The following is a 14,989-nucleotide window of genomic DNA, read 5'->3' on the forward strand; positions in this document are numbered from 1 at the left end:
TAGATTCTATGTTTGGACAAAGGTGTGGCAGTAGTGAATTTTCATTTTTGAATCACAACTAGAAAATGTTGTGTGGTACTTGAGAATAGTTGAAGGACAACTCCACTGTACATGTAAAGGTTCTAGGTGTGTCTTAGTGACTACAGATGGTTTCAGATAAGCTATTTTCCTTCTCTCGCTGTTACTTCGCCATGTTCTGTGAAGTTAGGGACAATGGACTATCCTAAATTTTCTCTAGGAATTAATGTCTGTGAGCCTCTAGGAAGACCATGGCAGATTTAGTTTGGTGCTATTGGGGCTATGCATCTAATAGAGTTTACAGGTTGTATAAGCCTAGTGTTGTTGAATTGTGCTTTATTATGAAGACATCTCATTGCCCGAGAAATGTGAAAGAGGCTCTGCTCAGTCCCATGTGGAAGATAAGAATTAGGTAAAAGAGTTTAGTATTGATAGCATTGCTAGAACTCTGCTACTCAGCAGCCACCAAGCTCACTCATCCCACCTCGTGGGCAGGATGGAGGTAACTCTAAAACTCATAAACTGCGGTTGTAGATAAAGAAGCTCCAGTCAAAGAGGCACAGTATCTAGATAACTGAAGTTGCCTAATCTTGTCTATAGAGAAATTCTCTCCAAACATATTCCAGGATGGCGTTCAACCAAATATGTTTGGTGACTTGCATAACAGTTTAGACCTTTGGTGGACAGTTTCTCTATTTCTACAGGGTCAAGACATTTCCTGCACATATACCTAATTTTCTCCTCTTTGCTTTTGATTCTGTCTTCTGGAAGTGCATGAGCATACTACTCTGACACAATGAAGTGTTCTCTGCTGCCAAGTTGCTCTCTGTGGGTGGGTGGTATCTCTGAATGCCGATGGCCCTTTGGAATTTGGCACTTAGAATTGAAACAGAGCTCCAGGAAGAGTTACTTGGGGGCCAGTAAAGGAAGAGAATGGATTAGGATCAGATTAGCATTTATGGTGGCCCTACCCTGGCCTCTCATACTTCACCCTCTTCACACACACACACACACACACACACACACACACACACACACACACACACACACACACACACACACACACACACACTATTCCTTAAGCTTTTTCTATTTCATGCATGGAGATTTGTCTTGTTTTATTTGAAAGTACTATTTGAGTATTCCTAGTATTTGTTCCTAGTAGAAAATTTAACAAGGGATAACTGCAAAAAGATTACCCAGGAGTGTATGATATGCATCTGGAAGCTATAAACACAAATATAGAAGTGTGGAGATACATACATATATATGTATGTATATATATATATATATATATATATACATATATGCATTTGTGCTAGTATGTATATGGAATTGTCTTAAAGTTACCATGTATAAGATTGCTTATTAGTAGCATTTTATAAACTAGAAAAAAGCAACAAAGACTACTTTAATGCCCAGGGAAACACGGTACAAATGAAAATTTGTGTGAAGAATGGAGAGAAGCATTTGGATAACTTTTAATTTCCACGCATGAGAAACTGGTTTGTGTGTATGTGTTTTGTGTGTGTGTGTGTGTGTGTGTGTGTGTGTGTGTGTGTATAACATAATGTACTATGATTTAATTTTAGGTATTTAAATATATAGCATGAAATTCTACTGCCTCATTAGATATCTGTCTGCAGTATTTTTAATTACTGAATAGTGTTTCATTACACAGATATGCTGGGCTTATTTACTCATTTTGCTGTACTGTTGAGCCTTTAGGCTTGTTTACAATGTTATAATAAATAATGCCAAACATAGCAGTGTATGCCTGTAATTTCAACACTTAGAAAGCAGAGGCAAGAGGATTGCAAGTTTAAGCCCAGCCTGAGCTACCTAATGAGACCCTGTCTGAAAATACTAATAATTCTATAGGGAACCTACTTGTACCTCTCTCTCTCTCTCTCTCTCTCTCTCTCTCTCTCTCTCTCTCTCTCTCTCTCTCTAACACACACACACACACACACACACACATTTTTTTTCTTTTGTGCTGGTATTTGGGCTTGAACACAGGGTCTGGGTTTTGTCTTTTGACTTTTTCACCCAAGGTTAGCACTCTAACCTTTGTTACAATGCCACTTCCTCCAGCTTTTTGGTGATTAATTGAAGATAGGAGTGTCATGGGCCTAGGCTGGTTTTAAACTGAGATTCTCAGGTCTCAGTTTCCTAAGTAGCTAGTGTTTGTGGGTATGAGCCACAGCCACTTGGCTTCTTACATGTATTTTTAATCATTTCTGAATATATTATTAGAACTAGATTTATAGGTAAAACATGATTTTTAAGGCTTTTAATATAAATTGCCACCTATAAAGATTATAATAATTTTACTCTTTTGTATTTCATTAATCTATTATCTTAAACTTATGACAAAACCATATTCAAATTTAAGCATAAATATTTTACTTTAAATATCATATAAAAAGAGTCTTTTTTAAATTTTTTATTTTTAAATTTTATTATTTTATTTTTAAATTTATTTATAAATACTGTACAGAGGGGTTACAATTACATGGGCAAGATAATGAGTACATTTCTTATCGAGCATTGTAGCCTCCTCCTTTGTTTCCCCTTCCCATCCCATTCTCCCACCACTCCTCCACCGAACCTTCCTCCCCCCTCCTACCAAAGTTGTAAAGTTCGTTTTCGACATAATGACTTGTATGTCTCATTGTTGTACGTCTCATTGTTGCAATGGGTCCACCTGTATCCCTATTTAAACGATTTGTTTTTTCCCTTCCCCTCCACAAATTATAACAACATCAAATACAGTAAAAACAGGGGTTATACTGTGGGGGAAGGACATACAAAGAAGGAATACCTCTTGAGGCTTAATGAACAGAGTATTTAAAAATGTTTGTGGGCCAGGTGCCGGTGGCTCAGGCCTGTAATTCTAGCTATTCAGGAGGCTGATATCTGAAGATTATGGTTCAAAGCCAGCCTGGGCAGGAAAGTCCATGAGACTCTTATCTCCAATAAACTACTCAGAAAACCAGAAGTGGCTCTGTGGCTCAAGTGGTAGAGTACTAGCCTTGAACTGAAGAGCTGAGGGACAGCGCCCAGGCCAAGGGTTCAAGCCCTACAACCAACCCCCCCCCCAAAAAAAAAATGTTTGTGGTATCACTAGGCCATTTCCTAAGACATGAGCAGTTCTATTGCAACTGTTTGATCTTTCTTCATTTCATATTGGCTAGTTTTTCTGTGTCTGTCCTGTCCTTGTGACTTTGGGTGTGGCCACTGTGGGAAGTTTATTCTCAGTTTTCTTTCTAGGACCTGCTGTATGTCAGGCATGGGAGTAGGGTAGAGATAAAACAGGAACCCATTTTTATTTTTGCTCTCAGATATTGAAACTATTTATCTCTGGAATGACCCATTAGAACAGACATTGGCCAATGAAAATCTCCAGGGGCCTTAAGATATGGTTGGTGGGCACTGACTGCTCAGTTTCTGGATTATGAAGGGTTGGGGGGATTCCAAGTAGTGGCAAAATATGAGGGAGACTACTTTCAAAGGTATAGTTACTTTTCAGCTGGTAAGGAAGTATTTAAAGACTGTATTCTCTGTCCTAGAATACAGGGACAGTCTCTGACTCTTACTCTTCCTGATCTCAGACATATACCTCAAGATAAAGATAAGGAAGTGCCTGGCTTCTGAAAGCAGAGACCAGGGACTGCCATCCTGGCCACTGGCCGGCACCCTGCCATTGGGATTTGCTTTCTGTTAGTCTAATAGCTCTTGGCTGAGTGGGGCTCGGTTGGTGAGAAGGCACAGAGCCATCCATGCAGCAGACAACTTTCCAGGTATGTAGTGGTCACATTGTGACCCCCTTTTGTTGGGATCTGAGCAGACCATCATGTAGAGGGACAATGGCCAGCCCTTGTAAGCCAGGAGGACTGGCCATTGTGGAAGATGTCAGATCTTAGCTGCCAAGCTCAGTTTCAGCCCTGTTCAAAGTACAAAGACTGTGGCCTCTGTCTCTTCCATTCTCATTTAACATGGTTGTGGATATGTAGATGGATATCGATACATTGAGGAAATAGCTGGAGATCTCACTGAAAATCTTGTTTCCTTGCTTGGTTGGAGAATATCAGACTTGAGGTTTGGTCCTAGCCTTGAGGCCAAATATGGTTCCAAAGAGAGTAAGATGCTGCACTCAGGGTCTGTGGTGGGCTGGCTGTTCTTGCCACTTGCTCCTCATCCCATGCCAAGCACAGGTGTTACTGCTGGTATCAGTTCTCAGCTGAGAGAAGCAGGTTCTATACTTGACAGAGCTTGTGTGCCACGGGCTTCAGAAAAATCACCCCTAGTGATTTTTATGGCACAGCTCTGGCTGGTTGTATGTTGACTCCCAGTCAGGGAGGGGTTCCACAAACCAGAAGCCCCTCTAACATCCTTCCAGACTGGTCTAGTCTTTCTCCTTCTCCATTCTCATTAGTGGCCCATTCTCATTGTGGGAAAGAATGAAGGAGTCTGAGTTTATATCCACACAGGGACTAAACGTAAGGAGCTCAGAGCGCCCTCTTTGGGGCCCCCTGCTCTGCCTCCTGCCCTGCCCCCTGCTCTGCCCCTCCCTGCGGATTCCTAGAGCTGCCTTCTCCTGAGCAGGGCAGTCACCCCCCTCTTTAGTAGCTGCTGTTTTCATAAGCTAATGAGGGCAGAGTGTAAGCCACAGGCGATGATGCTGGGGTATTAACTGTGACAGGAATCTTGATCATAATTATCTTAACGAGGATAGGGTTAATTACAGTGGAAACTTAAAAGTTATCTCCGTTTGAATCCACTGGAGCTGAATGCATTGTGATGTTTTGTCATTTTGATGTGACTTTGGAAAAGGCACTAGGACTCTCTTGCTGCTGCAGCTCCTGTGACAGCTCAGGCTGAGCCAGCAATCCAGGTGACTGAGGGGGTAGCTGTGGGGTAGGATCATGGCAGCTCTTTTGCCAGTAGATGGGGGGCAGGCAGCCAGGTAGGAGTTCTGGAGGAGCTGATGAGATTCCCGGAAGAAACCACCTGCCACCAAACAGCCCTCGCCTCTATCTCCCTGCCTGTTCTTGGTGGTTCTTTACCAGACTGGGGGGTACTATCTCCGGCTGGCTTTGCCCAGAAGTGGGTAAAACTTTGCCAGCCACGTCTAGCACCCTGGCCCATGCCTCAGACATCAGTCACCACCAGGGAAGCAGATGAAGAGCTTTGGAATGATTGTCACTACCTCCATCAGTTCATTTATTTTGAGGTACATTTGTTCAATCTACACATGATTATAGTAGGTTAGAAACTACAGTTCCCTTGTCATCACCTCTAAGGTTACTACCGCTGTCCCATTAAGCAGTGTAGACTTGTGTGCATCTTTAAAACCCTTTCCATTTTATTTTTTTCCCTGGTCGTTTTATTTCACAGTGCAGATCTATTTGCACTATCTATGTGTTATAGAGGGGTATGAACTCAAAGATTGTTCCAAGTAATTTTGCTTTCACGCTCCTTTCTTGGAGAACAACCACTACAATAATCACTAGGAAGAAAATTAAAAGTGAAAAATAAAGCCGTCTTCCAAGTGTATATTTATTAACCTCCACATGCCAGCCAAGTCCCACAAATCCTTCCCCGTAGCCTCACAGTACTCCGCTTTCTGTCTCTCATCCTCAGACCCGCAGCTCTGAACGAAGCTGATTAAATGACCAAAATGGTCAGCACACCGATAACATCAAAATAGGGATTTATTAGTCAACAGCCCCCAAGTAACATGGCTCTTTCTTTACTGAGAAGCTAATGACATAATGTGAGAAAGAAAAAACAATCTCTGAAGGAGGATTTGAAAGGAGCTCTCCTGGAGGCTTCACTCTGCAAGGGAGCTCTGCCCAGAGCTTGCACACTGAGGGAGAGGACAAATATGCTGGCAGGCTGGGGGAGTGGGGGGAGAGTGACCTCTTATGCAGCTTTGTCCCTCACCATGCTGTGTCATTCGTGTCATTTTGTTTTCTGCCTTCCCCCAAAGCATATTGGATGAAGCTTTCTTCTTCTGCATGCCAGTTGCCAGCCATTTGCTGATTCTCATGATAAAAGTATAATATTTGCATAACATAACTTGGGAACAATGTGTATGTGGATGCTGTCTTTGACCAGAGTCCAGCTGAGATTTGTACACAAAGAACTTATTAGCCACCCATAAAGCTGTCAGGCAGGAGGCAGCCCCCTTTCTCTCCTCTGGTGGTGAAGAGCCTGGTCCTGAGCATCACTCATTGACAGTCCTTCCCAATTCAGAAAGGGTCTTTATAAGACCTAGCATATCTCAGTGGGTTTGTTCATCTGCCCACCCTGTTTGTCCAACACATGTCCAAGGTCAGAGCCTATAGGGTAGAGGGTGATCAATGAATGAAAAGAGAAATGGAGTAACAAGGGAAGGAGAGAAGGAATATTTACAACTTAGTCTTCTTCTCCATTTCTGTAAGATCCTGTAAACTAGCAGGAACACAGGCAAAAAGTTCAGGTTAGCTGACAGTGAGCCTGAATTCACACTGAATGGAATTAATGGAATTTTATTTGGTTGTCTCAAAACCAGTAGGAAGATGAGGAAGGCTGAGTAGGAAATAAAATAGCATGGCCTGCAACCCAAAGTATGTGCAGTACTTTCCTTTCAGGTTGGGCCAGGCAGTGCTTGGCCATTGCTGCTGAGGCAAGGTGCTCTGGGTAGTAGAGCCAGAGTGGGACCCCTTTGAGATCTGACAGACAGGGAGGAAGCAGGAGGATCTGTGGGCCCAGTGGAATCTCAGGTTTAATTTCTTACACTGCAGCTTACACATGATAAGTATGGACTCCCTATTCCGGAGGCTTCTTAGTAGAGTCCCACCAAGGAGCTCTGGGTGTTAAAGTTCATGTACCCCATCGTGCATACATTGCATATGCAAGCTCAGAGAACTGCAATGTAGAGGCTAGTCTTGCACGAATAAATAACCCTGATGACATCTTCCTGATTCGTCACATTTTATGGAATAGGCAGGGAACCCATGCTAGTTCTCCCTCTGGTAGATGTCATAGCTCAGCTGTCAGCCTGTGCAAGCTCAGCATATCTCCTGGGTCCAGCAGGTGAGTGACCGGGAGAGCATGTGTTTGCAAAAGCCTCTGGACCTGCCGCTTGCCTTAATTAATGTCTCTGCCTGTGCTCAGGCGATCACTTGTACACAACTGCCCAGCATCGCCTCTCTCCCCAACATTCACAAAGAGCTCATCCCATAAAGAGTTAACTTCCAGTTAAGTGTGTAAACAAGGCGATTTTCCCTCCTTTCTGATAGAGTATTTGTTCCCCCTGCACTGGATGCTTAATCTTCTTAGTCGCCTCCCCTCCCCCCCCAACTGTCTCCACGTCTACACTTTGTACTAGACTCTATAGTTTGTTTTCAAAAATAAAGTGAGAAATCCACTTGCATACATTAAAATAGGAACTTCAGGCCAGGAGCTTTGAAATAGACATTTTCCCCGATCATTCTTCTTTCCTTCAAACAAAACAAAAACAAATAAAAAGAAAGAATGAAAAGGGGGAAAAGCCCTCTTGGGCTGGAGTGATGTAATTCTGCAGATGTCTTGCTTGTTGGGCAGTCAACGGGGACACTGGATAGAAGCAAAGAGTGATTAGAAAAGAAAAAAAGGCAGGGAGGGGCTGGAGAGGGTAGAGAATAAGGGATGGGGGGGGGGCATCCAAAGATGTGAAAAGAGAGAAAAGAAACCTTCCTTGCCATTTCCCCTACGACTGCACGGGAAAAGAACCGCTAAGAAATGATACTTGAAGTTATATTTATTATTGTAAGAGGGGTATGATATTTCTAGGCAGGAATGATGGATGACAACTTAAATTTGTGTCCAGGGAATGAAGGTGAACTGTGACAGAGTTATTTATCTTGGGAATGGAGGTTAGGGTCAGCCCAGGCTGGGTGCCTGAAGGCACAAGACATTGACAAATTTATCCTGCAGGCCGTATCTGAAGCCCTTTGTTTTGGATCCTGGCTACTTACTAAGTGACCCTCATCCTTCATGTTGGCAATGCGTGAAGGATGCAGGGAGTGCCAGCGGCCCCTTCTCCCCGCCGCCCCCACCCCTGGCTCCCACTACTAATTCTTGTCATTCACTTTGCTGACAGGCACCAAGCCCAAACTATTCCCAGTCCTGAAAGGGAAGGTTAAAATATTTATTTCGGCTCATAATAGCCTCTCTGATTTAGTGCAGGATCATTTTTCCTCTTGCCTTTGTCATTGCAGGTCACTGGAAGGACTGAGCGCATTCAGGAGCTTGGAGGAGCTCATCTTGGACAACAATCTGCTGGGGGACGACCTTGTGTTGCCAGGGTTACCCCAGCTGCACACCTTAACCCTCAACAAGAACCAAATATCCTTTTCTCTGCCTGCTGTGCCTGTTCTCCCCCTTCCTGCCTGGCCCCCTACTTCCCGTCCAGACCTAGTTGTCCCCTCTTGCCCCCCCTCTTCCATTCCCGCCCCACACAAATACCTGCAAAATGTCAAATGAGTTTTATGTGTCAGCTAAATTAAAGTATGTGAAATACAGTCCATGGGCAGACAAAGCGTTCTGTCTTCTGGCACTCAGGACACTTCAGAGTAATTTATTATAGGTCATTCATAAATGAAATGCACCATTATATCTTCCTGTTGCTCCATTTTAGTGTAGAGATCTAAGTTATGGCTGCGAAGAAATCTTTTTAATAGATAAAAATAGAGAAAGAAAATAATGTCACTGCCGTGGAGGAGGCAAAGCCGCTTCTGTTTGCTTGGGCTTGTGTGGGAGGGCGACCTCTGGTGGGAAATGGGAGGTAATGCCGCTAAGCAAACTTTGGCCTCCTCTGGAAGTTTTTGGAAGGAGCTGGAAGGTGCTGTTGCAGGCTGAGGGACGATCTGGAGAGGGTGAGGAGGGAGGAAAGAACTGAGATGGAAAGATACATTTGAATACCAGACCTGGCTCTGTCTTCCTGTGACTACCATCTTGGGCTGTGATGAGAGGCACAGAAAAACATTGTAGCGTGTGGCTTCCCCTGAGAAGGTGAGCACCTAATCCAGATGGAGTTGGGATTCAGGAAGTGAACTGCTTTGGAATTCTCTTTTGTTGGGAGTCTGGATTACCATACACTAAAATGCCCGCCCTGTGAAGCAAGGAGTTCTCTGTGTCTTAAACATAGATAAAATTGCCTGGCACAGAGAACACATTCCATAAATAATCAAGAATGAAGAAATTAATCATTATTAGTAGCATTTCATGATTAAAGTGTTCATAGGCCCTCGATAATTTTTAGGGTACTTTATAGCAATTTTTATTCTTACTAAGCCCTGTGAGAAGGGTGTCATTTTAAAAAATTTATCTAGATGCTGAAAGAGGTGAGGCATAGGTCCCCGGGTCAGACAGCTGCTCAGATGCTAGGCCTCAGTTTCAATCCCAGCTGTGGTTGTATCCAAAGTTCTTTTCTTTCCGCAGTGTAGCTTCAGACTGGAAGTCTGATTGCTTTGTTTTATTGATGGAACATTTGAGACCTGGAGTAGTTAAATCACTTGTTCACATTGACACAATAAGTTAGAAAAGGGACCATAATATTTCCTTTTGGTTGTAAAATATAAGCAGACATACACATTAAGTTTAGCATATTTGCATATGTCAGCATTTGGGTTTTTTTTTTCCAAAAGCAGTTATTAGCCACTGTTTATAGTTCAATCCATAAGCTAGTATTTTCTTTATTCTGTGAAATACTGTCTAGGTCAGCACTTGCTTCATGACAGAATACCACTGTCTGGGTAACAACAAAGGTTTCTTTTTGTATTGGAGAAGCTAGGGATATGGAAACAGGAGGCCAGTGTGGATTCTTGATGATGACTTGTGTTGAATCCTTACATGGTGGAGAGTGGAAGTGAACATGAGGAGGCCAGTTTTCTCCTGTCTCTATATAATTGCAGTGATCCCATCATATGGGCTTTACGTTTATGATCTAATAACTTCCCCAATGATTAGGGTTTCAACACGTGAATTTGGGGTGCATACAAGTATTCAGACCTTAACAGATTTGCTCCTGGTAGCTATTATTAATGGATACTTTCACAGAAATATAAGTAGAAGACATGTAAGTAAATACATAGTCTGTTTAATGAAATTTTAGTGGCTTTTCCTCTTCTGTCCTTTGGTCAACCAGGTATCCTAGTTATTTGAAAACTTATTGTAGTTAATGAGTTTTGTGGTTTTGTTGGCTGTCTTTAGTGATTAATTTGACAATATTCTTAATCAAAGATAGGATGGTTATTAAAGTAGAATTTAGGTAATATAGTTTTCCCTTGAGCCCTAGTGCTCATGACTTGTATCACTTGTCACTGTAGTTATTAGAATCTATAAACTTGAGTTCATGAGTCAGCTTGGTCAGATTTAGCTGTATAGGCATGGACAAGTCATTTTCTGAGACCCTCTGTTCCTCACCTGTAAAGAAATAAGTTGGACTGGATGAAAGTTTCATTTTTAAGGTTGCCAATAGCAGACGAGTTTATGAGTCAGCTTAGTTAGATTTGGCTGTATGGCCATGGACAAGTCATTTTCTGAGACCCTCTGTTCCTCACCTGTAAAGAAATAAGTTGGGCTGGATGATGGTTTCATTTTTAAGGTTGGTGATAGCAAACTTTAATGGGTTTCTTGGCTCCAAAAGCTGAGGATTATATTTGTCCTTGGTTGAGTCCTTTTGCTACTCTATGCCTCAAACTTCCTGGAGCTTCAGTGATAATATTGTGAAAGTAATACGAATAGCCTGGGAAGGGCAGAAGCTGAAGGCACCATGTAGCTGTAAACCTGACTTATTATAACGCTGTCTAGAGCCAAGGGTGCAATGTGGCTTCTTTCCTTTTTTCCTTCTCTTAATGGTAATAAAGATCAGCTTTCCCTTCCACTTCACTTAGAAGTCACAGACCGAAAGGTAGGTAAATTCATGCCATCCTAACACTCCTGATTCTACCTTTTCAACCCACACAAGCTCCTGCCTATTATGAAAATGGTTCAGGCTCTCAAACAATTGGTAGCTTCCACATTGCTGTTGCTCCCTCTGAAATGCCTTAGACACAGGCTCTATCAGTTAATTTTTGCTGCACAATAATCTGTCTTGGAATTTAGTGGCTTAAAACAACAAATATTTTATGTGTTTAAAATTCTATGGCTCAGTTCATTGTCTGGGGCTAGTTGGATGGTTTTTTCGCTAGTCTTACGTTAGGTCACTCATACATCTAGCTAGAGCTGGATGGTCTGAGATGGTTTTCCTCTTATGTCCAGAGGTTGATGCTGGTTATTGGTTGGATTACAGGTCTCTAGAATGCTTTATAAACCACATCACATGAACATGGTATTCTAGGAGCTCAATCACCCATGTACAAGTACGTTGTAAGTTCTACTTGTATTGTGAAAGCAAGCCAAATGTAGAATAAACATGGGAGGGGAACCACACACATTGTGGATATAAAGAACAAGAGCTCATTCCTTTAGCACTGTCTATACAGATCTTAGCATCCTTTCTTCTGAAAATTTGACTTCATTTTTGTGATGAAAGGAGCTCTAGAATCAACTCATTATTGGCCTCTTAAAAAGTATTAGTTCTTTTTGGGGCTGGGAAGATGGCTCAGTGGTAGGACACTTGCCTTGCATGCCTGAGGCCCTGGGTTCGATTCCTCAGCATCACATAAGCAAAAAGAAAAAAGCCGGAAGTGGCACTGTGGCTCAAGTGGTAGAGCGCTAGCCTTGAGCTGAAGAGCTGAGGGACAGCGCCCAGGCCCAGAGTTCAGGCCCCACGACCAGACCCCCAAAAAATTAAAAATTAAAAATTAAAAAAAGTATTAGTTCTTTCTTGTAAATAAGATCTTTGAACACGTTAGGAATCTTATCCAAAATTGGGATTTTTTTTTTTTGCCAGTCATGGGGCCTGAACTCTGGGCCTGGGCGCTGTCCCTCAGCTCTTCAGCTCAAGGCTAGCACTCTACCACTTGAGCCACAGTGCCGGCTTTTTTTTTTTCCTGCTTATGTGGTGCTGAGGAATCGAACCCAGGACCTCATGCCTGTGAGGCAAGCACTCTACCACTGAGCCACCTTCCCAGCCCTGGGATTTTTAAAAATCAAATTTGCGTGCGCGCGTGTGTGTGTGTGTGTGTGTGTGTGTGTGTGTGTGTGTGTGTGTGTGTGTGTTTCCTTTCTGGTTCTATGGTTTGGTTTGAACTCAGAGCCTGAGCACTATCCCTTTTTTTCTTTTGCTCAAGGCTAGTGCTCTTCCACTTAAGCCACAACACCACTTCCAGCTTTTTCTGAATAGTTTAATAGAGTTAAGAGTCTGACAGACTTTCCTGCTTAGGTTGGCCTCAAATCGTTATCCTCAGATCTCAGCCCCCTGAGTAGTTAGGATTACAGGTGTGAGCCACCGGTATCTGGCTTTGTTTAATGTTTTAAGTTTGGCATCTGTAGAAGAGCTGACATTTATCCTATCTGATATATCTCCTATGTAAACCTAGATTAATTTTTGAACTTATTTTTTAATAAATTTAATAATTTTTAATGAACTTAATAAATCAAATAATTATTTTTAATAAATATATTTTTAAATTTTATTAAACAATTTTCATTCTTAAATATAATTTTGTTATTATTAAGTTGTTGTACAGAGAGGTTAGCATTCTGTAAATCAGGTACCCTGAGTGTAATTCTTTTGCACAATTAGTTTTATTTATAATTAAATGTCTATAATAATGCTATATCTTAATAGACTTTTACAACTTGGGTGATTAATTTTTTTATCCTTTAGAAAGAGGACATTCCACATAGTGCTTAAGAAAATAGGATGTAAGGCAAGACTTTGAGTCTACCATGTCTACCATGAGTAAGTTATTAGGAATCTGTATGTCTTGGTTTCATGGAAAAACTGGGGACAGTAGGAGTACCTGACTCATAGGTTGTTGTGAAGGATGTGTTAAGTTTCTCACCAATATCAAGTTACAGTAACATGGTAAGTGCCACGTAGGGATTAGCGTGTTGTTGTTACTGCTATCCTAGAGAATTAGGTGACTCTACCTGATCTAAGACCACACAGCCAGGGCCATAGTTCCTTGACTTCTTTATTTTTGTCAAAGTTTAATATTGCCTTCAAATCATTGTAAATATTGGGCACCACTGTTGAATACCTTTCATTCTTATGGAACATCTAGAAGACTATGCTTTTAGAAGTCATATAGATTGCTAATGGTGCAGTTCCATCTGAACCCAAGGATGTTCATTTTTAGCCCTAGACTCTGAAACTCAAAGGAGAGGCAAATGACCATATAAGAAGTCTGATGTGGAAGCTGCTTATGCCATGACAAAGTCCTGCTCCCAGCTGGGATCCCAGGGAGTCTGCTCATGAGACTCCGGAGTCCAGTTTTAGGAGGATCAAGCAAATCTCTTGTCAGTTCTCTAGGCATTGCCTTCATTCACACCTGTATAACTTCTGCTTCATTTCCCATCTCAGTCCTGCTACCCCTTTGTTCCCCTTGCATTCAGTTCTCATCTTTGATGTCCTACCCTGTAATACATGGAAGCCTGGCTGCCCACCATAACCTCCTCATCTCTTGATTTTTAACGGTTACTCTTTGACCTTTGGTTCATCTAGATTGACTTGGTAGTCAGTAGTCATAAACGTGAACCCGCTGGCCCATGTTCTCATTCACTGTCCCCAATCACAAGCGTGCACACACAATCCATGACTCTCCTGCCAGGGGAGGTAAGATCTTTGGTGATAGTCTCAGCCATGTCATGTCTGAATACTCAATCACAAGTAAGGCATCAATTGTAAATTCTGGAAAAATGTAGATATGTCACCTGTGCAAAAATGTAGATATGCCACCTTTAACACCTTGCCAACTTCCTTCTTTGGTATAACCTGACTTTATTTGGAATCACAGTGTTTAATGTAATCCTGTTTGCTTCAGCACATGTAATAGGAAGTGAGTCTGAATTGTGGTGTCAGTGAAAAGAAATGGTAGTGTTACATGTTACACAGCTAGGCTAAGGCAAGACCACTGTAGTGACTCAGTGGATCTCTGTTCCAACAGAAATTTACTGTTATCTTGTAGAAATCTCTGAACACTGTAAAGGAACCTAGTTTCTTTATAAAGTGGGTAATATAATACATCCTGCAGAGTATTATTGAGAAATTCCAATGGAAGTATTTTTGTTAGTACTAAAAGATTTTATAACTTCCTGACACACTTTACTAAAATTTCTTAGTACACCCAGGTAAACTCTTGGTGCTTTAAAAAAATAAGCCTAACTGGAAAACTCAGCCATCTGAGGTGAGAAGACAGCTGGATAACAATGTCACATATGATCTCCATCCAAAAACATGTATAGCTTTTCATTTTTCAGCATTTAATTCACTCCATTGGGTTAGGCAATTTAGTTACTTTCCTTCTAGAAATGAAATTTCTTTAGAACCTAGATTGGACTTTTAAACTCTGACATTACTTGCTTGTGACTATTTACCCAAGTATTCCTAATTGTTGTTTGGATGTGATAATATTTCTGATCTATACAAGACTCAAATGTGATAATGTTATGAGATCGTATTAAATATACATTCAAGAAGCTAAACTTATGATTATTTCTGGTTAGCCATGCCTGCATCATCTGTGCTGAAGAAAACTTCCCTCTGATTTAAAGCTGAGCCCAGAGAAGTTAGACATACCATTGTCACCTGAGAAACTAACTGCTTCAGAACTTTGCACCTGGACATGTACGCAGACAGGCTCACTTCTTCCTTTCTGCTCCAAACTTAGGAACAAGATGTTGCTTTGATCTTAGACTCTCACAGAAATTCTCCCTTGGCAAGCTCAGCCTTGACAGCTGGGCTTCGTGATGGCAACTTTCTGTAGACAACACTGAGAAAAAAATCTAAACGCCAAGTCCTCCAGAGAAGACTTGATGAGGGAAGCCAGGT

General features: G+C 41.8%; 1 protein-coding gene across 1 annotated transcript in view; it reads left to right on the forward strand.

Annotated features, from left to right (window-relative positions):
- Lrmda (leucine rich melanocyte differentiation associated) overlaps nt 1-14,989 on the forward strand; it is a 1,080,690-nt gene that overhangs the window by 616,394 nt on the left and 449,307 nt on the right. The window contains exon 3 of the mRNA XM_070020659.1: nt 8,268-8,394. Coding sequence (XP_069876760.1) covers nt 8,268-8,394 — 127 coding nt within the window. The remainder of the gene's footprint in view (nt 1-8,267; nt 8,395-14,989) is intronic.

Source organism: Dipodomys merriami, unplaced genomic scaffold (genome assembly GCF_024711535.1).
Source record: "Dipodomys merriami isolate MVZ:Mamm:240054 unplaced genomic scaffold, mDipMer1.0.p SCAF_14, whole genome shotgun sequence".
Classification (NCBI taxonomy): Eukaryota; Metazoa; Chordata; class Mammalia; order Rodentia; family Heteromyidae; genus Dipodomys; species Dipodomys merriami.